We start from the raw sequence: 25,756 nt of genomic DNA, 5'->3' as shown, positions 1-25,756 counted from the left end.
TTTACAATCCCAAAAGTTTTTAAGTTCAAATAGAGTATATACCCACCATTCCTTCTGGAGACTTTGCTCCAATTACCTTCCCTGATGGAATGCCCAGCTAAAGTCCCTGGATGACCTGTCAGTTTTTCTTTGTTTTGTCTGCAAATGCTCTGGGAGTAGATCACTCTCCAGGAACACAGAGTGAAGGCAATGGGGCAGCAATCTGTTACGCTCTTGTTGCTTTCCTGTGCTCTGATTCCATTCTATTCATTCATCTCTGTTACTCAAGATCCGGCAGGAGAAACTCAAACTATTAGGTCCAGAATGAACCAAGTCGCACCTGCCTTTTTAGGAGGGTGAATTGAAAGGAAACTGGGTTCCTTGTTCAAGTATAAGAAGAGCTTACTAGGCTGTTCTAAGTTTATAAATCTGTAACATGGCCAGTTTTATTCACATAATTTTATAAAGAAAGGCTTTTAACTTTCTAAAAAATAGAGTAACACCATGGGAAAAAAAACTTCAAAGGAAGAAAATAGCAGAGGAAAACAGGTAAGAACAAAATAAAGATGCGTTAGCTGCTTACAGAAACCATCTAGGAGGTCACAGGAAGTTAATTTGCAAAGCAAGCCAATTCAGAAGGCAGACATTCTTTCTACTTTCAATTTCTTAGAAAAATTGGCACAGTGAAATATATTTATTATCTAGAATTGCAATGACAGAAACAGGGCTTGGTTTTGGTTAGCAAGTGAGCTTTCTAGTTTAGTCAGAGATAGATGACAATGTCTTTTCTGATCAACTCTCAAATTGTGGAAGCATCTGAGTGTCTCTCATTATTGAAACTGGGATAGAACAAGACTGGCACATGTGCAAGACTTTCTTTTTGGGTCTTCATGACATGTCCTTCCAGTCTTCACATCACCTTCCTATTCTAGGAGTGCAATTTTGTAATCACAGTTATTTGGATGCACAGGTTTTCAAAGTATTTTGGCTCAAATAGAGAAGAGCAGCCCAAGGTAAGTACTTAATTATTCTCTGGGAGTCCTGATAACTTTCTCTAATGTGTGAGAGCCATTCTGTTTTCCAAACAAGCAACTCTGAGGCTACCATGAAGGGAAGAGGAAAATCTGTTCTAAAAATCACACCTAAGGGCTGGGGTTATGGCTCAGTGGTAGAGCACTTGCCTAGCATGTATGAGGCACCACATATAATTAAATAAATGAAATAAACATCAACAACTAAAAAAAATTAAAAATCATACCCAAATGCAACTGTTGCATATGTGGGGCATAAGAGGGTATCCATCCTTGAAGTCTGTTCAGATTTTCCTCCTGGGATGGATAGAGCCTCTGTTTTGAATGTGGATGAATTTGGAATCTTAATCTGCTTCCTCTGGGCATCCCTGCTTGTGATCTCCTAGCATACCATTAATAGAACTCAGGTGTGCAGGTGGAATGGTGAAGGCAGGTAGAAAGAGAAGGGAAACTCAAATTCATCAGTTTGCTATTTTTAGGACACAGAATAAATAAAACCAGTTCTGAAAAGTACTGAAACTCCTGAAAGTTCAAAATTCAAACTTAATTGGGAACTTTACTATGGTCTATTGTTATTATAATAGGATAAATCAGACTTAGTTACACTTGTAATTTTTAGCAATTAAAACAGAGCCATCTTCTGATAAGGGCTTTTGGTTTCACATTAGCTTTCTTACAAAACTTAAGTAATTATTCAATTTCTAGAATGATTTAGCATTAAGTGAATAGTCTAGAGAATTTTAATGTCTAATCTGAAGAACAAGTGCTGGTTTAAAATATTAACCTTACTTGCATTCTCTGGAAGTTTTTCTGAAGATAACCTATGTGGCTTTAAGAAGCATATTTCTAAAGATTATTGGAAATATTTTTTAGTTTGTACAATGGCTTTTGTTTTTTATGGCTCTATACAAGGTTAACCATGCTACAGTAAACATGTCCTTGAAATGAAATGTTTTCAAAATTTTCTTAGCAACATAATACACAGAATACTAATAAAAAACTGGGCATTGTCTTGGAGATTATAATCATAGAATTTGATCTGTGTTGACTGTGTGGAATGAGTTCATAGTTTCTGAGGAGGACATTTTAAGCCAAAATGCCAGTTTCAAAATGGAAGGACTGAGTGAGATAGTCCTACATTTTTCGTTCTTTTCTAAAAATAGAATTCCTTTGGTGATTGTATACCTGAGGGGAAAAAATTTAATACTTACAAGTAACTCTCAGAGTTACAGACTAAAGAAGCTTGATTTCATCAGGCCTTTGCCTGTTCTTTATTTGTGGAACAGACCTACCTAGATCAGCACTGTTCTTAGATAGATATTAGGCTCCCTTATGGGTTGCAATTTTGCAAATTATGGTTTCAATGAAAAAATGGCATTTCTGTGGAAGTTAATATTGCTGCAGGTGAGGGAAGCTTCTTGTCAAAAGATTTCTGGGATCTTTTAAATTGAATTGAACCAAAACACCTAGAAAGCACGTGAAAAGCCCCAGATCTGTCTTACAGAGCCTTCCAGGACTCCCCTGCTCTTCAATGGTCCTTATTGCGTATTACATGTTTACAAAATCTACCAGTACAATCATGCCTTTGGGTTAAGGCATTGTTGTCAGGAGGTTTCTATAAACTTTAGCACCAATTTCCAGGAAATATTAACAGGAGAGGGATGAGGACAGGCACATTATGATGAAGATGGGAAAGAGAAGGCGTGAGCGGTGGTTTTGGAGATTAGTTTGCAGACCGCTGCCTGGCTCTCTGTATTTGAATCACCTGGGGAGCTTATTAAAATTGGATTTCTAGTATCTAGCCCTTCAAATTATATTGTGTGTGTATGTATGTGTGTGGTGTGGTGTGTTTAAAAGCACTAGGTAATTCTGATGCTCTCCATGGTTTACACAAGAAGACCAAAATATGAGGTCTGCTGGGAGGACACTGATGAAGTTTGGTTAAAGGAAAGGGCTGGACAGCTCTTAGGCTGTATGGAAATATGCTGGGAGGGATGTGAGGTTTTTCTGTACGATGTGAAAGTAGGTATTACTGAGGGTGGTCCTGCTGATGAGTCTTCCTTTTAGGAAGGGCCTTGGGAAGCTCTGCCTTCCTTTGTTGGGTGTTACCTGTTTTCCAGGGATGGTAGAGGATCTTATATCTCAAAGTACTTAGTTCTTAGGTACCATGCAATAGAATTTTTGAATGAGATGAGTGAATTGAGTTTATTCTTGAAAGGGGGTCTCAGAGTAAACTGTCTCTACTGTATTCACAGCTCCCATAATAACCCATGTCAGCTGTTGGTACAGTTGTGGTCAGGGAACTAGATACTTAACAGAGGGCAGGGGTTGGAAAACTTTTCCAGTATAGACAGTAAATATTTTAGGTCTTGTGGGTTGCATGTGTCTCTATTACAATATTCTTTGTTTTCACAACTCTTTTAAAAATTCTTAGCTGGTAAACAATACAAAAATAGATTCCTGGCTAGATTTGGCACAGGTTATAGTGTGTTGATACCTGGCTTGAAATGTTTATATGAGAATAGCTATGCTACACTGTCACTATGCATCAAAAATTTCAACTCCTGAGAGCCTACACAAATAGCCGCTGGGAAGGAGAAATGTAATGACTCTGATGCTACCTTATTTTTTCATCTCTAATGATATATTTTATAGAGAAGCAAAAAGACTAGAACAAATTTAATAAATTCTTTTTACAGCTGTTAATTCAGACAAGTGAATAATAATTTCTTTTTTGCACTGAACTTTGTTTTAATTTCTCAAAACAAGTTTTTAAAGGTGTTAAAAATTTAAAAGAAAGCTAGGCATAGGGTTATGTCCAGGTCCAAGAAATCACATGGTGTTGCAAGAATGTTCTTGAGATAGGGAAAGATCAAAGTGTTGGGAAGAGTGGCAGGTTGGCTCCATTGTGAAAACAGGTTGTGTGTCCTCAAAACTTGCCTGCTCTAGCAGCTGGCTAAGTCTGCTCAGAGGCCATGCCTTGGGTATCATTGACAGCCTGATGCTACCTTATTATAATGGGAAATATTCTAGGGTCCTTATGGAGTGAGAGGTCTGAGAAGTAAACAGCTCTATTAAGTCAGCAGAAATCTTGGAGGACTGGGGAGCACTGCTGATGAGTTGCCATGTGCCATGGCATTCAGTAGCAATAGATCTGACTTTCCAAAGACATGTATTCTAGCATGACTCTGGAGAAAAAGAGCTCAGGATATGTTTGCAGGTTTCTTCTAAGAGCAAATTTTCTTAGAGGCCTCAGAACTTCTGAGGTTTTGCTCAAGCACTATAGCATTCTGTCAGCAAGAGAATCTCTTGCCAGAAACTCCAGCATTATTTGAAGTTAGGGGCCCTGTCTCATATGATTCTAGTCTATGTAGAAATGGTTCATAAAGGCCACATAAGTTTGGGCATTCAGTCTGGTTTGGATTATTTATGTCCCTTCTATATAAATTATTCATACCACATATTAGAAGGCATTTAGTTCAAATAAAATAGCACTTAATAGTAAAATATTATTTATATTTTCTATGCATCTAAATAGGATTAGGAGGAGCTTCTATGAATGTGATTTCTTTCCCTTGAGACCATAGATAATAAGATATATCTTATCTCAGAAGACACAGCAGCTTACATGGAATGGTACCAATTCTATCTTTTTGTAGAATAGGAAGAAGTCTCCTGACAAAAATCATTGAGATGTGAAGATACTAACACATTACATGGAGTCTTGAACATATGAAATCAATGTTTTATTTTGTAGTACTTTTTATTTTCTTGAGGGAGAGAAAGGAAAAATAATAATCTTGGGAAAGATTCTTTAGGTATCCAAAAAAGACGCGCTTTTTATTTTTCTCACCATGTCTTTGCAGTCACACTTCTGGTATCTATTACTATGAAGTCAGTGATGCCCTCTGATCTAACAGGATGACAGATATGGGAATAGCATGACATCATTATATATAGTTATTCCTTTCTTGGGTCAGGAATATGATGATCTTTTAACCTCTTACCAGACCAGAAATGATCATTTTTAAACTATCCCTTAGCAATAATACCCAAAGCATCATTTGACACAGATTAACATGAATCCATTTGTGACAAATCAGTTCATCACTTCCCTTGAGAAGACCATTCTTTCGAAAGTGATATCTCTGTACATCTGCTCTCTTTATGAAGTATCTCCTAGCAGGGCTGGAAAAGATAAACTTTCTGATTCTGTGTGGCTTGGGGTAAGTACTACTCATTTTCTTTTCAGGTGCAGTAACTCTTCTGTCTCATAATACAATCCTTTCCCATCTATATATACCTCAGACTTGTTAAGATTTTCTAAACATTCCAATATGTCCTCAGATATTAATGAATACCCTAAGTAATATATGGTGTCATAGGATGGGCTGATAGCTTCTCTTTTTGTCTTTTCAGTTACTGGGAAGGTGAGGCTGATGAAGGATTAATAATGTACATGACACCCCACCTCAGTATTGTAACATTCCATGAAACAAAGGAAGATGGGAACAAAGCAGGCAGTAGGCAGACAGGACACAAAAAAGCAGGAACTTACACCCAACTATCTTCATCTCTGCATCAGAGAAAAAGGGGCGAGAATGAGGGGACAGCACAGAGAAAAACAAAAACAATTAAGACAAACAGGAAAAGAGACAGAAACATCACTGCAGGTCTGTGATGAAATATGCATTTTTTTATCAGAGATCAAAGAAAATTATAGTGTATTTCTGAGCACAAGGGCAAGAGTCAGGGAATCCTCTAGAGGGATGCCATGTCTGCATAGCTGTCTTCTAATGGGCAAGTTCAGGACAACCCAAAGAGGAGGGGTATTTGCCTCAGATATGACTCAGGGAAGAACAAAACATCTCTAAAGCAAAATATTTTTCTAGGGCATCGTTCTCTGAGAGGTTTCCAGACTAGCAGCATCGCCATCACTTGAGAGTTTGTGAGAAATATGAATTGTTGAACCCTGGCCCAATTCTACTGAATTAGAAACTCTTGGTAGGGGCCCAGTAATCTGTGTTTTTCTAAGCTTTGCAGGTGATTCCAACACATACTAAAATTTGAGGACTACTACTTTAGAGAAAAACTTATTCTTTGTTTTAAAACAACATATTAAATCAAAGGTGGACTTCTTATGGCAAGACAGAGATCATTTAATAGAAAACTTGGCCTATACCACAGTCTATTAAAACCACAGAAATTCAAGCCTTATGAAACAGGTTAAAATGTTGTACTTCCCAAAGAGCATAACAGAGCTCTGACTTTCCATTGACCCCAGGGCATGAAGTTTCCAGGAAAGATAAGAAATAGTGATATAGAAGATGTTACATCTCTGTTGGCTTAGACATGATCTGGATAATGGTACAGCCCCTTCTTGAACATGAGGTTTTAAATTATTCCTTTCAAGTTATGGTCTTTTGGCTGACAGAGTTCTTCAAAGTTTGATTATGGCTAATTCTGACACATGAGTCACAGGGAACTATATTATTATCTACTTGTTACCCTGGAATATCTTTCTTTTCTGCTTATCTTCTTTAAAATAAAATCTAGGAAAGAAGTAAAAAGGTGTTATAGTTATTAGTTTCTGCACTGAACTAAAAATGGTCTAGAGGGAAGAAGTACCCACAGAAATATCATGATCAACAAAAAGTTATATGTGCTCCGTTTCAAAAAATGGCTTAAATTCCCATATCTATTTGTTATTTTATAATCTAAGATGGCATTTTTTCTGGATCAGCACGCCTTTCTCCAGAGCCCCAGGCTCCCAGAACACCTATAGTATCACTGTTTTCTCTGCTCATTATTATGAGCCATGAGCAGAGCTGGATAACTGTATAGTCAGGGTCTTAGCTGTGGCTCAGAGGAGGATATCTTCTGCTCACATGAACACAGTGTGTATTTACACTCCAGTAAAAAGCAATAATAGGATGTCAGAAAGACATCCTATTATTGTTTTCCAAGACAGACTGACCACATTTTAAACACACATTATTGTTGCTCTATCAGGACCTGCAGGTGCAACTCTATTACATTGCCCATGGGTGGCATACCCACTCTGACAGTATATTGTGGTACATTAAGAAGGTTGACAATTGTTAACAGCCCACAAAACTGTAAGTGGCCATCTGTGCAAAAAGCTCTTTCCTCAAGAGTAAAAGAGTGGAAAAGGAGACAAAGTATGCACCAAAAAACCCCCCCTGCTTACTTTCAGTTTTAACACTCAGTACTTCAAAGGCAGATAATCCAGGAAGAAGAACGCTCATATTCTACCCTACCTAGACCTCCCAGGACTTCTCAATGTTTCTGCCCAGGGGAGGACAAACTACTTTTGCTTCACCAATGCCTGAGATTGCAGATTTCCACAGTCATGTTGAGCATAAACAGAAGTTCTTTGTAAATCTGTGGACCAATGATACAAAGAAATACAGACTACTTCAGAAGAGATGTCTTTCTATGGATGAGGTTTTATCAGTGTAAGTTGAATTTTGCTTGAGATTTTGCTTAAATACATTGATTGAAAATTGCCCCTTTCTAGTCTTTGTTTACTTGTTTTTAAACCTATGAATATGTGAAGGTTATTAGAAGAGTAATATCAAAATGTTAAATAACTTCTTAAAACAAAGGAGAGGCTGGGGGTGTAGTTCAGTGATACAGTGCTTTCCTGGCATGGGTTCAATCCCCAGCACTGAAAAAAAAATGAAAGGAACTTGGAGTATATTTCTACACTGTGTAAATCTAGATAGCTAATTTTGAAAAGATCATCAGATCAATTTTGGTAACCATCTATTCTTTTTTTTTTGAAGCCAGGCTGCCAAGAAGCCAAGGACTATGTTGGACTCTTCTTTTTCTGATTAGTAGGTCCAGAGAGAGCTGAGGAATTGTGTAAAGACAGCATGGGAGAAATGTTCTATGGAATATTCACCTCTATAATAGCCAGGTGGAGGCCTTTCATAAGCATGAACTCTACTTAGCATTTAGGGATAAACATAATTGATCTAGTAGCCTAAGTTTCCCATCCCTTCCCATATTCATGAGTAGAAAATGAAGGTTGTGCACAGCAGTTTGCTCTCATTCATAGTGTCCATGGAAAGAGGATAAAGGTAAAAGAAAATAAACCTATGCATAGTCAGTGTAACTGCAAAGCTGCCAGAATCTATTGCATGTACCTTTCCCTATGCTCTGGTCATGCTGCCCTTGGGTATGTGTTGGCAAATGTTCTCAACATGAGAATTGACCATAAAGAACTCTAAATAGATGATATTAAAGAGGTCACAATCAGTTCATTCTAGCCTGCCATGGCCATTTTAAACAAAAGGAAATAAGCTTTTAGCAGAATATTAAAACTCAATTGAGAGGGTAGGTCCACTCTTCCTGGAAATATATTCAGATAACCAGATACTTGCCTGTTCATTCAAAGTGTGTAGTTCATATTATTTGCTTGATATAGTTTTTTTTTATACAATAAACTGTATCTGTGATTTCTATACAAATGAGATTCACTGATACTGAAAGCACATGTTTTAGTATATTCTTCCCCTTGAGCAGGAAATTTTTGTGAGGCAATTTTCTAGTGAATATGATAGAAAAGTAGGGTACAAAAAGGCATATCTCTGAAGAAATTCATGTTGGTTCCTATCATTCAGCCTCTATAAAGCCCCTGTGCTGAACTGTCACATTACATGGGTGAACATGATATGGGGGCTTCTGGAAAAGAACAGATACTTACAAAAGCCAAAGGGTCACTGGTTGCAGATTACAGTCAGCAAACTGATTTGGTATGTGGAGGCATTTAATGGCTGCAGGGCTCTTCCTGGGCATAGCTCATGGCCTGCCTCAAGAGAGGAGCAATGGACTCCATCTTCCTAACTCTTGTATCTCCCTACCCAGCCCCAAGCAGTTCCGCCTACCTGGCATGATGACATCAGGAAATCCCAATTTTCTTGTAATTGCCAATCCCCTACTAAATACCATGGGATTTTCTCTTCGAATCTGTTCCATGTCTCCACGAAGAAGCTGCAGAGAAATAATAAGACCTGCAAAACAAAAATATTTTCTTACTAAAAACCACACTTTCACCCTGTTATATAGTACTAGAAAAGACACAAAATTCATTTTTATTTTTTATTTTGGAGTGCTGGGGATTAAATCCAGGACGTTACACATACTAATTACCACTCCACTATTGAGATATATCCCTAGCTCTGGTATTTTTCTTGAGAGGAAACAAATAATACGGAAAACATAAATGCATAAATTATAATGAAGAAACCTTTTATAAAGCTAAAGGAATTTAGGTCAAGGTGACCTCAATATCTCATAGAATCACAGACTAAGATCTAGGAAACTGAATTACCTTCCTCTCTGTTCTCCAGTACCCAGCCATGGTCTGCCTGGACCCCAGTTAATACAGAGTGAGAGGGTGGAACTACCTAAGTTTTATATTCAGGAACTCAGAAAGCTACAGACTAGAAACAAGTGTGACCAATGAAGAATTTGGGTCAGGGTATCTCATATTCTGGAAGTGAGTGAACTAAAATGTGCTGGGTTTTATGCTAGGAGTATGTCAACATGTGGGAAGAAACTTGCTGATGCAACTTTGCACTGGCTTACAAAGAAAGCAAAGAGCAGACATCATATTCTCCCTTCAGGAACCACAGCACCACAAAGAAAAGATGGGGTGCTTTTATGGGGCTAAGCCTCACATCAGACCTTGTGAGAATTTCAGACCCTCCAGGTGATCTTTGTTCAGAATTTAAGAATATGTAATGTTCCCTAAGGATGAACTGACTTCTGGCTCATTACATGCATCCTTGGATTTTCCACAAAGTTAGAATTTCCTGAGGTACACCTTTGTATTCCACACTCCTAAGGATCTTTGCTGGCTAGAAGGCTGTTAGAGTCCAGCTTCCATGGAATTAGAAACCATCACCTCTGAGACAGTGAATTGACTAGCTGTTTACAGGACGATGAATTTAGATGCTAATCTATGGGTCAGCAGGAAACATCCTCAATAATTTGTAAACTTGGGAGTTGAGAAGAAAATAAACTTCTATAGAAGCGAGGGAAGAAAGTGTTATTAAAATGAAGGCAGTAATAAGCATAACTGTAGAATAATGACTTGGAAATGCTGAAAGGGGAAGGTATAGAAAAGTAGAAAAAGAGAGTCAGAAGAGTCACTCCAGACATCATGTAAAACAGATAAAAGTATTCCAGAAACTGGGAATATGTACTCTTGTTATTGGCACTATTTGGTCACCTTCCAGAATCAGAAATGAGAGAAGGTGAGGTATAAAGGAAAAAGTACTATGATCAGTTTGGTCCAAACTGGGATGGCAGCTAATCTGCTTCTGCCTGTCCTATAAGAACAAAAGTCCAGAGATGTAGCCAGGCTGTGCTAGCCAGTGATGTTATAATTACAGTTTTTCAACCCTCGAACATGTTTGCTCAAACTATAAGGCCAGTTCTTTAGTTCCCATTCTCAGCAGGATAAAACTCAGTTCCAGAAAAACAATTTATCAGGAAATTGGAAGGATTGGGGCTTTTTATTTTAAAGGAGCTTTGTTATACTCTCACAGACAGACAAAGAAAGGAAATATGATTCTGTTCTAGTTCAGACAGAACCTTAATATTATTTTGTTGATTCTGTTAAACTCATATTTCCTAAGAAACCCTGGGATTATATACATGGTTTCCCAGGCATGATTAGTACTAGGATCACAGTGTCCTGAAATGCAAACAATATTCCAGGGGTACTATGGTTTGAAAATCAGGTTTGGGGATTTTGACCATTCAAGTAATTTTTTTTTAATCACTTGGTGAACTAAACTACAATTAGTTTATGAACTTGAAAGGTTATGGGCCAGAATCAAGTCCACACTGATCTCTGTAGAGGAGTGTAGCTTGGGTGAACCTGCTTTTTCCTCACAACCCCAACTCATTTATCTTCATTGTCTTCACATGGCTATCAAATCTTACCAACAGGGTACACAGAAATCTACTGACCTAGGAGCTAGACCAGTATGAGCAAATAGCTAAGGATAAGAGAGTCTCTAAAATTTGAGGGGGTGACAGTTGGAGGGCAAAGGAAAAGAAAAGTAACTTCTTTATCATTCTGTATTGGCAAGAATTCAGTTAAGCACCTAGTGTTTGCCTTAAGCCTCTGCATTTTTTGAGTACCCAAAATGACCTTTGAAACAGACTGAATTTTTCCCTCTCCTGAAATTAAGAACAACTTCTTTATGCTGAGAATGGAAACTGAGGGGCTGCCCTCACATGGCCTGACAGACTCCAAGGAAGCCAAGAATAGAGATCGCTCCTTCCCCAGGCCTAACACAAGGTAATCACATCTACATATATATTCCCTTCCTTTTGTCTCTTCACCACCTCCTCTCTTTAAAAGCGAGTTAGCTCACTCTTAAGATCTTTACAAGATGGAATTTTGGAACAATGAGAACCTTTCTATTTTCCTTCAAAGCTGGTTTTGAATAAAACCCATTTTCCTACATTTTGACTCCAAATATTTCTGGAGCAGTGAACATGGTAGCCCAGCTTCTTCCATAGTTGTTACTGCTGCTGCCCAGGAGCCCCTTGAGGAAAGCAAAACTTGTGAGGATGCAGATTGAAGGTTCTATGAGAGTTACTTCTAGCTTTGGAGCTACCCAAAGGGATTCTGAACAGCTATTTACATTTAAATAAGAGAAAGTTGGGCTGGGGTTGTGGCTCAGAGGTTGACCGCTTGACTCACATGCGTGAGGCACTGGGTTCTATACTCAGCACCACGTAAAAATAAAATAAAGGTATTCACCTACAACTAAAAAATAAATGTCTAAAAAATAAGAGAGTCTCCGTTTGTGCAAGAGTTCAGATGCAAAGGCATAGAAAGAAAGAAAGAAAGAAAGAAAGAAACCAAAAATGGAGGCTATAAAAACTGTATTCCCTTTCATAAGGACTTTTATCCTGAAACTTCTGGATTTTCTTCCTGGTTCTGAACCCCTGGTTGATTGAGGTACATGCCAAATAATGCTACGGCATGGTCCTCAATGCAAGAGAGTGTCCATAAAGAGCTCAGAAAAGTGACCCACTCACCTACCCAGTATGTAACCAGTCCCTTGGTAACACTTGATATTCTACCTATCCATCATCTCAGTTGGGACCTAAAATATAAGAACTTGAAATTAAGTTAAGGTTATCCAATTTCTCTCTCAATTGGATCCCTCTAATTACCTGACATAAGAAAGCCATTTACTGAATTTTATCTGTTGTTAAAACTGGCCAATAAAAAAGTAACTGGAAAAACTTATTTTTGTGTGGAAGCAACTTTGCTCTGTCCCTGCACCCCACCTTCCTGGCGCCTCTTGTTGAATGAGAATTGCATAAATTAATCTCAGTCCAAGACATATAAATGAAGCTAGTTAGTAGTAATTTAAAAATAAATAGTAGTAATTTAAGAATAAATAGAAAGCAGTGTGCCAACTGCTTTATTTATTTTCACTTTTCCTTAATGACTTTCATGCTACTGGATTGTGAAAAGTTCAGTCTGTGGATACACATCAAATAGGCAAACAATGGAAATGAAAAGCCACATATATCAGAGCTTCACTTATGTAAATTATTGCTTAACAATACATTTACTCTCAGCACTCAAAACCAATGTAGCAATTCTTTCTGCATTTTTAGGTGATTTGGCTTGAAGGGAAAGCAATAGGACTTCTGAAACAGACATACCAAGGGAGTAAACTGCCTATGTTTAACAAACAGTTATGTATGCCCACAGTCCTAGCTACTCAGGAAACTGAGGAAGGGAATCATTTAAGCCCATAAGTTTGAGACCAGTGTGAGCAACATAGTGAGGTCCGGTCTCAAAAACCAAAACTAAAAACAACAAAATGGATGACAGTATATAACAAAGTAAATTACTTTTTTTTATAAAGATGAATGTTTAATTAAGGACACTAATAAGAGACCTGAATTATTTTTTGAGCAATCTATGAAAACTCTCTGGCATGAAAATCCCAGAGTCCAACAGTGGAAAACCCACATTGAGAAGCTTGGCAATACAGTAGAAAGGCCAGTGGCCTTTTGTCTGGACACCTGGGCTCTGCCCTGGTTCAGCCACCAAGTTATTTCACTGAACTTCGAATTTCTTATTAACAAGGGGGTTAAACACCTAATTTCCAATTAACCAGCTTCCAACACATACAAAAAGATATAGTCTATTTCTCATCCTTACTTCCATAATATCACAGGGACTTCTTCACAGTAGGGTTATCCTAACCAAGGCTCTCTGTAGTCTCTCTGTAGACTGTGGAAACAACTTCCCAGCATGGAGAAATGGGTGTTGTTTTAACACTATTTAAATGGCCAATACCTTGAATTCTGGACAAAAATCTGAACTACATGCCCAGGACTTTCCTTTTTTTAAAATAATATTTTAAATATTTAATATTACTTGTTTCTTGCTTTAACCTCATAGACTGAAGACTGCCTAGTCCCTGCTCACTTTGGGGAATGTGACACAACTCATTATCCTAACCTGGTGTGGTAACAGTGGAAACTGCTCTTTTAGTATTTTTTTAAAAGTGTCTTACTACCACTGTGTCTCTTTTATATTCTCCATGTTTTTAACCATATTGAGCCCTAAGAACTTACAAAGTTACCTCTTTATCAATCAAATGAAACAAAGAATATAACAAATATTGCTGTGAAATATTGCTGTGATATTTTTCTAAATTGCTGGTAGCTTTCTTTGTTTCCCCTATTTATTAATATTTTATTTATTTTTGTGGTGCTAGGAATTAAATTCAGGGCGTTGTGCATACTAAGCAAGCATTCTACCACTGAACTACATGCCCAGGACTTTCCTTTATTTTAAAATAATATTTTTAATATTTAATATTACTTGTTTCTTGCTTTAACCTCATTTCATATTTAGGCACACACATGTGGGGAAACTGTCATTTAAAAACAGGGAGGCTCTATTAGAGAGAATCTCTGGGGCCCTCACTCTACAGTTTTAGAGGAATCAAGTAGTCCTAGCTGAAAGTTTTCAATCTTTGCAGTCTCTGGTGTGGATCTTCTCAATGAACTCTCCTTTTTGGGTATCTGTTGAACCTGATAGAAAAACCAAAGTTCTTGTCAACAAATACTCTCCCTCTATTGTCATTTAAGGCCAATTTTTAATTTACAGCAAGGTCTATGAAAGTTTAAAGAAAGGAAGTTATGCGAAAACTTATGAAAGGTTATGAAAATTATTTGGAGATCAAAATTATAAGGAGAAACATGGTTCTATATAAATTTGATAACTATCTGCAAGGGTATATAAAAACTCAGATTTTAGTTAGTGCTTCTAATTTAATCAAGCAATTAATGCTCAATTTATAAAACGTAATCTAATGTACAGAATTTCACCAAGCTTTAGATAGAAATTATTTAAATAGAGCTCTAGAATAAAAGCAGGAAAAATGAAAAGAAGAGGTTAAGCTAAGATAAAAACTGCTTTGAAGTAAAGATTTTCTATTCTAGTTCCAGAATGACTGATTGTTTCTCATTAGTGTAAAACATTTTTGGTGACGTTAACACGGAACAGTAATAGAGGATTGATATTAATATTGGTCCTACTCTCTTTTTTTATGGCTGGGGTAAGTTTTGTTCAGAAAAATACAGACTTTGCTCTGTGACAACCCTGAAACGCATTTTTCACTCTAGATTTAAACTGGAACTTCAGTTACCTATCAAAGCACACGAAATCCATCATAGAAAGAACAGAAAATGTAGTTTGGGCAGCAGATATTAGGGAAGGCCTAAAGTTATTACAAAAGAATTAGTAGAAAGTACCTACAAAAGGAAAAAAAATCATCTTTAGGGAATTAAATACATAGCAACCAATCAACACCAACTGAAGTGCTGTATGATTAGCAAATACAACATAACACATATTCTAGCCAGAGTAATACATCACCATGGCTGGCGCTGGGGGCAGAGTACTTGGCGCTGGACTTTCGGATGATGTTCTCATGGATCTGGGCCCATTCACTCTCGTTGTTGCACCTGCAACAGAAGGACAGGATTTATGGCTTTCCAGTATTTTAGTATTTGGTCTGATGTCTCAATGTACAAGTGAAGGGAAAAGAATTTCTTATGTTCTTAAAGAAATGAATATATGTTTTATTAAATTTGACAAGGCTCTTTATATTAGGTGGAGAAGATTCATACTTGGAAAAAGGGAAGAAACTCTAAAACTGAATCTTTACAAATACATCTATGTGTATGTGCTTGTGTGTGTGTGTGTCTTTGCATGTATGCACATATGTAGGTATATCTCTCTATTTTTTTTTTGTGGTGCTGGGGTGGAATCCAGGGCATTATACATGCCAAGCATACATTTTACCACTGAGATACCTTCCCACATAACAGATATTTTTTATTTTTATTTTTTAGTACTGGGGATTGAACTCAGGGGTGCTTTACCACTAAACTACATCCCTTGTCTTTATTTTTATTTTTTTAAATTTTGAGACAGGATCTTGCTAAATTGCTTAGGGCCTCACTAAGTTCCTGAGGCTGGTCTTGAACTTGCAATCCTCCTGCCTCAGCCTCAGAGATAGCTGGGATTACAGATGTGTGCCACCATGTCCTGCAAAAATATTTTTTAAATGACAAAACATTCTCTTTTTAAGTGACAAGTTCTTTCTTTTCTAGCTCCCCTCACACACAATACAACACACACGCACACACATGGACCCCAGAGAAAAGTTCTTGATGAGAAAAAAACAGTTCTTCTCAACAAGCACTACTGTTAGAAACTTTGACTTTATTTACCATCCAACTGTCTATAGGAATGTCCTATTAAATTCAGGCAATGTGGATATAATGTACTTGTAGCTGTTTACAACCAGACTAGAACATAAAAAGCTTCGAAGAGTGGTGGGTTTGGTTCACTATTAAGTCCCTGTGGTCAAGGAGAAGGAAAGCTTAGCAGATATGGTTGGATGCCTAAATATGTAAGAATAAAAAATTCCTTCCAAGAGACTTTAGGAGTAAGACAAAAGAGAGACGAGAGAAATAACCCTATTAAGTTCTGATGTTTTAGTGTCTTAACTCTCTAATGGATAATTCAAAAAGAGCTATTATTACACAGCAACTTGAAACAGAGCTTAGAACAGAAACTATGAATTCATCCTAATGCAGATACTTGGATGAAATACTTGGAATGACATTAAAATAATCATTGGGGACTGAGGTTGTAGCTTAGTGGTTGAGCACCTGCCTCCCATGCATGAGGCACTGGGTTTGATTTTCAGTACCACGTAAAATAAATAACTAAAACAAAGATAGAAAAATAATCATTGAAAATTGCATTTGACACTCAGAGGGTGTTCTCTTGTTCTACCTTTCCCTCTGCTAATTAGAGGTATGGGTCTACAAATTGCAGAAATTTTCCAATCATGAAGAAAAATCCACAGGATCTTTCATTAGTTCCTCAGAAGTGTCCAGTCCACCATGGCCATTTCCAGAAGGAAACACCAATAAGATTAATAGAATGTGTCATCTAGCAGTATGAAGCACTGTAGGTTTCTAAATAAAAAGGTTTATATGGTATCCTCTTAGAGATAAAGGAGCTCAGTCTCTAGATTAATTCTAATACTCAATCAGCAGTTGTTTTGGGCTTTTTAGCCCTATAAATATGCTTCATGTACTCAGAGCTCTGTGAGGAATGTTTAAATGTAAGGTTTTCACAACCCAGGATTCTAAGGATAACTTTCTGCTTACATAATTACTTCTGAACAAAGGAAGAGAAGAGTATCTATTTCTTTATTCAATTAATTAATTTATTTTTGTTCCAGGGACTGAACCCAGGGGCATTTTACCACTGAGCCATTCTCCCACCTGTTTTATTTTTTATTTTGAGACAGGGTCTTGCTAAGTTGTTTAGGGCCTTGCTAAGTTGCTGAGGGTGGCTTTGAACTTGCAATCCTCCTGCCTCAGCCTCCTGAGCTGCTGGGAGTACAGATTTGTGTCACAAAGCTTGAGAGACTATTTATTAAAATGATCACTTGTGACTTAGCTACATGGCATGAAATTAAAAAAAGAGAAGTGCTGGCAGCAGCATATCCAAATCTTTTTGTCCGACATGCACATAGTCTCTCATCTTGTTCAACTAGTCTATATATCAGAGAAGTGCCCAGCCCAGCTGGTGAGGATTCAAAAGACTTATCCTATGGGATTTCTTCTTACACACTCCAGTAACTCTACCCCGAGGTATAGGCATCACACTCCAGGCCACACCACCTAATACTGCTGAGAAGGGAAGCTGACAAATCATTTAAACTCCAAAGGAAACAATTCTTTTTATTGAGATTTTCTTTAAATTTTATTTTTTTCTTTTCTCTATTTACCTGTGACCTGAATGACTCATGGGCACTTATATATATTCATGTATCCCTTCTCAGTTTATAAGATCACTACTTAATTTAATAAAAATCTGCTACAGTTTTTCGTAAATAAAATACTTCCTCTCTCACCCCCCCCCACCCATCTTGAAAATTTACTCCCTCTCCAACAAGTGGGGTGATTTTAGTATATCTTCAATAAAGTATTCATTGGGGATAGCAGAATAGAGAAGGTCACTTTCCTGGTTGCTCCATGGTGTGAAACTAAGAAGGCAGATAGGCAGCTTCTCAGCAAGTTGGGTGAAAAAAAAAGGTGTGTTTGGGGACTTTACTGGGATTTAATACTAGACATTCAAAGCATACTGAGGACTCAGGACATTGGATATAATAAAGTAAAATAAATCTTCAGATCCATCACTGCTTTGACTGGAGGCACCAGCTAGAGTGGTCCCTCTGTGAGCAAAGTGGAAGAATAAGGGAATTAAAGGAACCCAACATTTTTAGGAGGTCTGAGGCATGTCTGGGTATGGTGAGATCAGAACTAAAAGGAGTGTCTCACAATATCCTTGGGAGGGAAAGAAGCCAAATATCTCTCAAGCTACCTGTGGAGGACAGAGGAAGAAACCATTTTGCAGCCACAGGATGAGGACCAGCAGCTGGGGGAGCTTATTTCTGGCAAACCTGATTTTGGCCCACAATATAGGCCTGGCAAACTCAAATTGCAAAACATGGAGTGTGCCTAAGTGACAAGGAGAAAATCAAACGTGGAGAAGGGTTTACACAGAGCAATGAATACTTGTCATGGAAACCTTACCCAGCTTCTCCCCTCCCCGTTCAATCCAGCTACTTGCAAGTCCCATCGGGAGAGATGTGCCTGGCTGGGAATTAAAATGGATGGGGGTGGGAAAGATTGAGTTTGGAGACTGAACCTAAGAGACAAGAGAATGTAGGGTCCACAGGTGTCAGAAGGGACTAAGAATTCACTCCTTCACCACACGAATGGAACCCATGGGTGATTCTTAGGGCCAGTTTTCCAGTATGGTCTGGCAATTGCTTGGCCCTGGAGGTGTGCTAATTTAAAATATTTAGATCAATTGCAATCCAATGAAGAACCTAGAGAATATCTAAACCTAAACCCCACCTCCAGAAGTTCTGCCTATGGAATTTCCTCTTACACTCCAGCAACTCTACCCTGAGATTGGAATAGGCATCACACTCCAGGCCACACCACCTTATACTGCTGAGAAGGGAAGCTGACAATCATTTGCATTCCAAAGGAAACAATTCTTTTTCATTGAGATTTTCTTTAAATTTTATTTTATTTTTTCTTTTCTCTATTTAACTGTGAACTGAATGATTCATGGGTGTATATATATATATATATATATTTTTATATTTGTTTTTGCTTATTTCTACATTTAAAAAATTTTCAAAAATTTGTATTTCTAGCATTTTTGAAGCCAGTTGTTTGTTATGGATCAGTATTTTGAGGACTAGGATGTTTGATTAGAATATTACATTTTGTTTTTAATTCTTTTTTTTATTGTTTGTTCAAAACATTACAAAGCTCTTGACATATCATATTTCATACATTAGAATCAAGTGGGTTATGAACTCCCATTTTTACCCCAAATACAGATTGCAGAATCGCATCGGTTACACATCCACATTTCTACATACTGCCATATTAGTGACTGTTGTATTCGGCTACCTTTCCTATCCTCTACTATCCCCCCTTCCCTCCTCTCCCATCTTCTCCCTCTACCCCACCTACTGTAATTCATTTCCTTCCTTGTTTGTTATCCCACTCCCCTCACAACCTCTTATATGTAATTTTGTGTAACAATGAGGGTCTCCCTCTCTATTTCCATGCAATTTCCCTTTTTTCTCCCTTTCCCTCCCACCTCATGTCTCTGTTTAATGTTAATATTTTCTTCCTGCTCTTCCTCCCTGCTCTGTTCTTAGTTGCTCTCATTATATCAAAGAAGACATTTGGTATTTGTTTTTTAGGGATTAGCTAGCTTCACTAAGAATAATCTGCTCTAGTGCCATCCATTTCCCTGCAAATTCCGTGATTTTGTCATTTTTTAGTGCTGCTTAATACTCAATGGTGTATAAATGCCACATTTTTTTTTATCCATTCATCTATTGAAGGGCATCTGGGTTGATTCCACAGTCTAGCAATTGTGAATTGTGCTGCTATGAACATTGATGTGGCAGTATCCCTGTAGTGTGCTCTTTTAAGGTCTTCAGGGAATAGTCTGAGAAGGGCAATAGCTGGGTCAAATGGTGGTTCCATTCCCAGCTTTCCCAGGAATCTACATACTGCTTTCCAAATTGGCCGTACCAATTTGCAGTCCCACCAGCAATGTACAAATGTACCCCTTTCCCCACATCCTCGCCAGCACTCATTGTTGTTTGACTTCATAATGGCTGCCAATCTTACTGGAGTGAGATGGTATCTTAGGGTGGTTTTGATTTGCATTTCTCAGACTGCTAGAGATGGTGAGCATTTTTTCATGTACTTGTTGATTGATTGTATGTTCTCCTCTGTGAAGTGTTTGTTCATGTCCTTGGCCCATTTGTTGATTGGGTTATTTGTTTTCTTATTGTTTAATTTTTTTCGTTCTTTGTATACTCTGGATATTAGAGCTCTATCTGAAGTGTGAGGAGTAAAAATTTGTTCCCATGATGTAGGCTCCCTATTTACCTCTCTTATTGTTTCTCTTGCTGAGAAAAAACTTTTCAGTTTAAGAAAGTCCCATTTGTTGATTCTTGTTATTAACTCTTGTGCTATGGGTGTCCTATTAAGAAATTTGGAGCCCAACCCCACAATGTGTTGATCGGAGCCAATTTTCTTCTATCAGACGCAGAGTCTCTGATTTGATATCTAGCTCCTTGATCCACTTTGAGTTAACTTTTGTGCATGGCGAGAGGAGGGGATTCAGTTTCATTTTGTTGCATATGGATTTCCAGTTTTCCCAAAACCATTTGTTGAAGATGCTATCTTTCCTCCATTGCATGCTTTTAGCTCCTTTATCAAATATAAGATAGTTGTAGCTTTGTGGATTAGTCTCTGTGTCCTCTATTCTGTACCATTGGTCCACCCACCTGTTTTGGTACCAGTACCATGCTGTTTTTGTTACTATTGCTCTGTAATATAGTTTGAACTCTGGTATCGCTATACCGCCTGATTCACACTTCCTGCTTAGAATTGTTTTTGCTATTCTGGGTCTTTTATTTTTCCATATGAATTTCATGATTGCTTTATCTATTTCTATAAGAAATGCCATTGGGATTTTGATTGGCATTGCATTAAACCTATAGAGAACTTTCGGTAATATCGCCATTTTGATAATGTTAGTTCTGCCTATCCATGAACAGGGTATATTTTTCCATCTTCTAAGATCTTCTTCTATTTCTCTCTTTAGGGTTCTGTAGTTTTCATTGTATAAGTCTTTCACCTCTTTTGTTAGGTTGATTCCCAAGTATTTTATTTTTTTTGAGGATATTGTGAATGGAGTGATTTTCCTCATTTCCGTTTCAGAAGTTTTGTCGCTGATATACAGAAATGCCTTTGATTTATGTGTGTTGATTTTATATCCTGCCACTTTGCTGAATTCATTTATTAGCTCTAGCAGTTTCTTTGTAGAACCTTTTGGTTTGCTAGGTATAGGAGTGTGTCATCCGCAAATAGTGATAATTTAAGTTCTTCTTTTCCTATTTTTATGTCTTTAATTTCTTTAGTCTGTCTAATTGCTCTGGTCAGTGTTTCGAGAACTATATTGAATAGAAGTGGTGATAGGGGTCTTGTTCCAGATTTTAGAGGGAATGCCTTCAATTTTTCTCCATTCAGAATGATGCTAGCCTGAGGCTTAGCATAGATAGCTTTTACAATGTTGAGGTAAGTTCCTGTTATCCCTAGTTTTTCTAATGTTTTGAACATAAAGGGATGCTGTACTTTGTTGAATGCTTTTTCTGCATCTATCAAAATGATCATATGGTTCTTATCTTTAAGTCTATTGATGTGGTGAATAACATTTATTGATTTTCATATATTGAACCATCCTTGCATACCAGGGATGAATCCTACTTGATCATGGTGCACAATTTTTTTGATGTGCCTTTGTATCCGATTTGCCAGAATTTTATTGAGGATTTTTGCATCTAGGTTCATCAGAGATATTGGTCTGTAGTTTTCTTTCTTTGAGGTGTCTTTGTCTGGTTTCACAATCAGGGTGATGTTGGCCTCATAGAATGAATTTGGAAGAGCTCCCTCTTTTTCTATTTCCTGAAATAACTTGAAAAGTATTGGTATTAATTCTTCTTTAAAGGTTTTGTAAAACTCTGCTGTGTACCCATCCGGTCCTGGGCTTTTCTTGGTTGGTAGTCTTTTGATTGCTTCTTCTATTTCATCCATTGATATTGGTCTGTTTAAATTGTGTGTATCCTCCTGACTTAGTGTGGGCAAATCATATGACCTAAGAAATTTATCGATGTCTTCACTATCCTCTATTTTATTGGAATATAGGTTTTCAAAATAATTTCTAATTGTCTTCTGTATTTCTGTAGTGTCTGTTGTAATATTGCCTTTTTCATCTCGTATGTTAGTAATTTGAGTTTTCTCTCTTCTTCTCTTCGTTAGCATGGCTAGGGGTCTGTCGATCTTATTTATTTTTTCAAAGAATCAACTTTTAGTTTTGTTAATTTTTTCAATAGTTTCTTTTGTTTCAATTTCGTTGATTTCTGCTCTGATTTTAATTATTTCTTGCCTTCTGCTACATTTGCTGTTGTTTTGCTCTTCCTTTTCTAGGGCTTTGAGATGAAGTGTGAGCTCATTTATTTGTTGGTTTTTCCTTTTTTTGAGGAATGATCTCCAGGCGATGAATTTCCCTCTTAAAACTGCTTTCATTATGTCCCATAGATTCCAATATGTTGTGTCTGTATTTTCATTTATCTCTAAGAATTTTTTGATTTCTTCCTTTATGTCTTCTGTAACCCATTGATCATTCAGTAACATATTGTTCATTTTCCATGTGATGTAGGATTTTTCCTTCCTTCTTTTATCATTGATTTCCAGTTTCATTCCATTATGATCGGATAAAATGCATGGTATTATCTCCACCCTTTTATATTTACTGAGGGTTTCCATATGGCATAGTATATGGTCTATTTTTGAGAAGGATCCATGTGCTGCTGAGAAAAAAGTATATCCACTTGATGATGGTTGATATATTCTATATATGTCAGTTAAGTCTAGGTTATTGATTGTGATATTGAGGTCAATAGTTTCTTTATTCAACTTTTGTTTGGAGGATCTGTCCAATGGTGAGAGAGGTGGGTTGAAGTCACCCATAATTATTGTGTTGTGGTCTATTTGATTCTTGAACTTGAGGAGAGTTTGTTTTATGAACGTCGCAGCACCATTATTTGGTCCATAAATATTGATAATTGTTATGTCTTGTTGGTGAATGGTTCCTTTTAACAGTATATAATGTCCTTCCTTATCCCTTTTGATTAACTTAGTTTTGAAGTCGAGTTTATTCCATATGAGGATGGCCACCCCTGCTTGCTTATGAGGACCGTTTTCGTGATATATTTTTCCCCAACCTTTCACCTTGAGCCTGTGTATGTCTTTTCCAATCAGATGTGTCTCCTGGAGGCAGCATATTGTTGGATTCATTTTTTTAATTTATGTTACCAGCCTATGTTGCTTTATTGGAGAGTTTAAGCCATTAATGTTTAGAGTTACTATTGATATATGGTTTGTACTTCCAGCCATGTTTGATTATTTATCTTATTTTTTTTTAATTTAGTTTGTTTCTCCATGATTAGCTTCCCCCCCGTCCTCTGCTTTACCGAGGCACTTCGCACTGATGGTTTTGGTTATTGTTTTTCATTTCTTCCTCGTGTAGTGTTTTGCTCAAGATGCTTTGCAATGCTGTTTTTCTGGCTACAAATTCTTTTAGCTTTTGTTTATCATGAAAGATTTTTATTTCGTTGTCGTACCTGAAGCTTAATTTTGCTGGATACAGAATTCTTGGTTGGCATCCATTGTCTTTCAGTGTTTGAAATATGTTGTTCCAGGATCTTCTCGATTTCTGCGTCTGTGATACAAAATCCGTTGTTAACCTTATTGGTTTACCCCTAAATGTAATCTGCCTCCTTTCTCTTGTAGTTTTTAATATTTTCTCTTTGTTCTGTATATTGGATATCTTCATAACAATGTGTCTTGGCATTGGTCTACTGTGATTTTGTGTGCTCGGTGTCCTGTATGCATCTACAATTTGTATATCTGTTTCCTTTTTTATTTCTGGAAAGTTTTCAGTAATTATTTCATTCAGCAGGTTACTCATTCCCTTGGTATGAATCTATTTACCTTCCTTTATCCCGATGACTTGTAAGTTTGGTTTTTTTATGTTATTCCAAATCTCTTGGATGTTTTTCTCGTGATTTTTTATCAGCCTATCTGAGTTGGCTAGACTCTTTTCAAGATGATATATTTTGTCTTCATTATCTGATGTTCTGGCTTCTACTTGCTCCACTCTGTTAGTGATACTCTTGATTGAGTTTTTAATTTGGTTTATCGTTTCCTTCATTTCTAGAATTATTGTTTGATTTTTTAAATAATCTCTATCTCCTGATAAAGATGCTTAACTTCTTCTTCTTTTATCTGTTTATGTAATTCATTTTCAATGTGATCTTTCGCTGTTTGGATTTGCTATCTCGTATCCTCTTTAAGGTTCCTTTCCATCTGTCTAAGGTATTCCTTGAGTTCTTTATATGGCCATTTTTCTGATGACTCTAGGTCCTCCTGAATATTTAGGCTGTACTTCATTTTTTGTACTCCTTTTCTTCCTTGCTTTTTTATGCTGCTCATGTTACTTCTTGTTCTGTTTGACTGCTGAGTTACTGTTTACTCTTATAAATTTATTTGATGCTTGGGAGGAAAGATATTAGAAGGGAAGGGAAGAAGTCACTAAAGAGAATGAGTGTAGGCAGGTAGAATTCAAGGAAGGGGAGAATAAGAAAATTGAAATGAAATAAAAAGACAAAAGAAAAAAATTGAAAATAAAGAAAGAAAGAAAAAAAGAAAAAACAAAAATTTAAAACAAAAAAATTATAATGATAATAAAAAATGGAAATTAAAGTTTAAAAAATAATGGTAACAATAATAAAATAAAAAGAATTAAAAATTGAAAACATTAATAAAAAAAGTTAAAGAACAACAACAAAAAAAAACTGAAAATAAAAGAAAAAAAATAATAATAAATGCAGTCATAGAGCTCGATTAACTTCTCTTCCAGTAGGTGGAGTTGTGCCCACTGGGCCAAGCTTCTCTTCTCAATAGGTGGGATCCAATCACTGTGCAGTCGCTCTTCCTCCCAGACTGTGCAGGTCTCCAATCCTGAGTGCCTAGATCCTTCACTTGTGTTTCCTCAAGCCAGGCCCCGCTCACCTGTGACACTCACCACAATACTGGCTACATGCCAGGTCTGCTGCTCCTGGAAGCCCTGTTTTCATGAACGCCTGGGCACACTCTCCCTGTTTGCCTCCCTCAGACCCTAAGTTTGTAGAGCTTGGGGCTGAGAACCCCCAGTGAATTTGTTTGCCCTCCGGTAGCCACTCCCCTGGTAGGTAGTGCAAGGGACCTCAGTTGTCAGCACTGGTGGGAGCGGTAGCTGGGAGTTCTGCGCCGCTAGTCCCGTGTCACTCCTGATTCCCTCGGTCTGGCTATCGTGCTTGGTTGGCTTTTACCTCTGTAAGTTCAGGCGGGCCAACTAGTTATTTTATCGGGATCATTAGTGCTGAGTCATGAGAGGCAGGGGAACCGGAGCTTGAATGCAGCTGATCTGGGCTCGGTGTGTTCTAAGAAGCCCAGACTGTTCGCCCGGGATCCACGTCAGCTCAACATTGCCCAGTGGTCCTGAGCAAACAGCATTTTGACAGTTTACTTCTCCCTATGCCCGAGCAGCTGAAGGGGTTAGAGACTTGATCTCTCCGCGTCCACCGCCATGTTGGATCCCTTAGATTTTAAATTGTCACTCATCTTATCAGCTGTTGCATTTGGCTCGGTGGGTTTGCGGCTCACTTGCTCGGTGAAGAGACTGCTCTAACGTGCTCTGCAGGAAGCTGTATCGGCGGCAGCGGCCAAGCTTTGGCCCTCCGGACATTCGGGGAGGGGGTGCAGGCTGGGGGAGGGGAGGCAGTGCTGTGGGGCCGTGCGGGCAGGGTGACTGGGCACGCAAGAGAGCGGGCAGGGCGCAGGAAAGAAATTGAGATCGCGATTCAGAGAGTGAGAGTGAGAGGAGAGACGCCGGTAGAGAAGCAAGGCGGAAAGGCAGATAGCAG

General features: G+C 37.7%; 1 protein-coding gene and 1 long non-coding RNA gene across 16 annotated transcripts in view; one reads left to right on the top strand and one right to left on the bottom strand.

The window, feature by feature from the left end:
- Dock3 (dedicator of cytokinesis 3) overlaps window positions 1-25,756 on the bottom strand; it is a 586,580-nt gene that overhangs the window by 111,190 nt on the left and 449,634 nt on the right. For all 15 annotated transcript variants that reach the window (XR_013436504.1, XM_078043258.1, XM_021727520.2 and 12 more), the window contains 2 exons: window positions 14,974-15,062; window positions 8,924-9,049 (listed from right to left, as the gene is read on the bottom strand). Coding sequence is in view for 14 of the 15 variants with exons in the window: in XM_078043258.1 (XP_077899384.1) it covers window positions 8,924-9,049; window positions 14,974-15,062 (215 nt within the window). In the remaining variant the exon portion in view is untranslated. The remainder of the gene's footprint in view (window positions 1-8,923; window positions 9,050-14,973; window positions 15,063-25,756) is intronic.
- The window catches only part of LOC144376260 (uncharacterized), a 114,927-nt gene that overhangs the window by 2,871 nt on the left and 86,300 nt on the right, over window positions 1-25,756 (top strand). The window lies entirely within an intron of this gene.

This window comes from Ictidomys tridecemlineatus, chromosome 3 (genome assembly GCF_052094955.1).
Source record: "Ictidomys tridecemlineatus isolate mIctTri1 chromosome 3, mIctTri1.hap1, whole genome shotgun sequence".
NCBI lineage: Eukaryota > Metazoa > Chordata > Mammalia > Rodentia > Sciuridae > Ictidomys > Ictidomys tridecemlineatus.
Note: the sequence above shows the minus strand (reverse complement) of the source record. Positions and strands in the feature narration are given on the sequence as shown.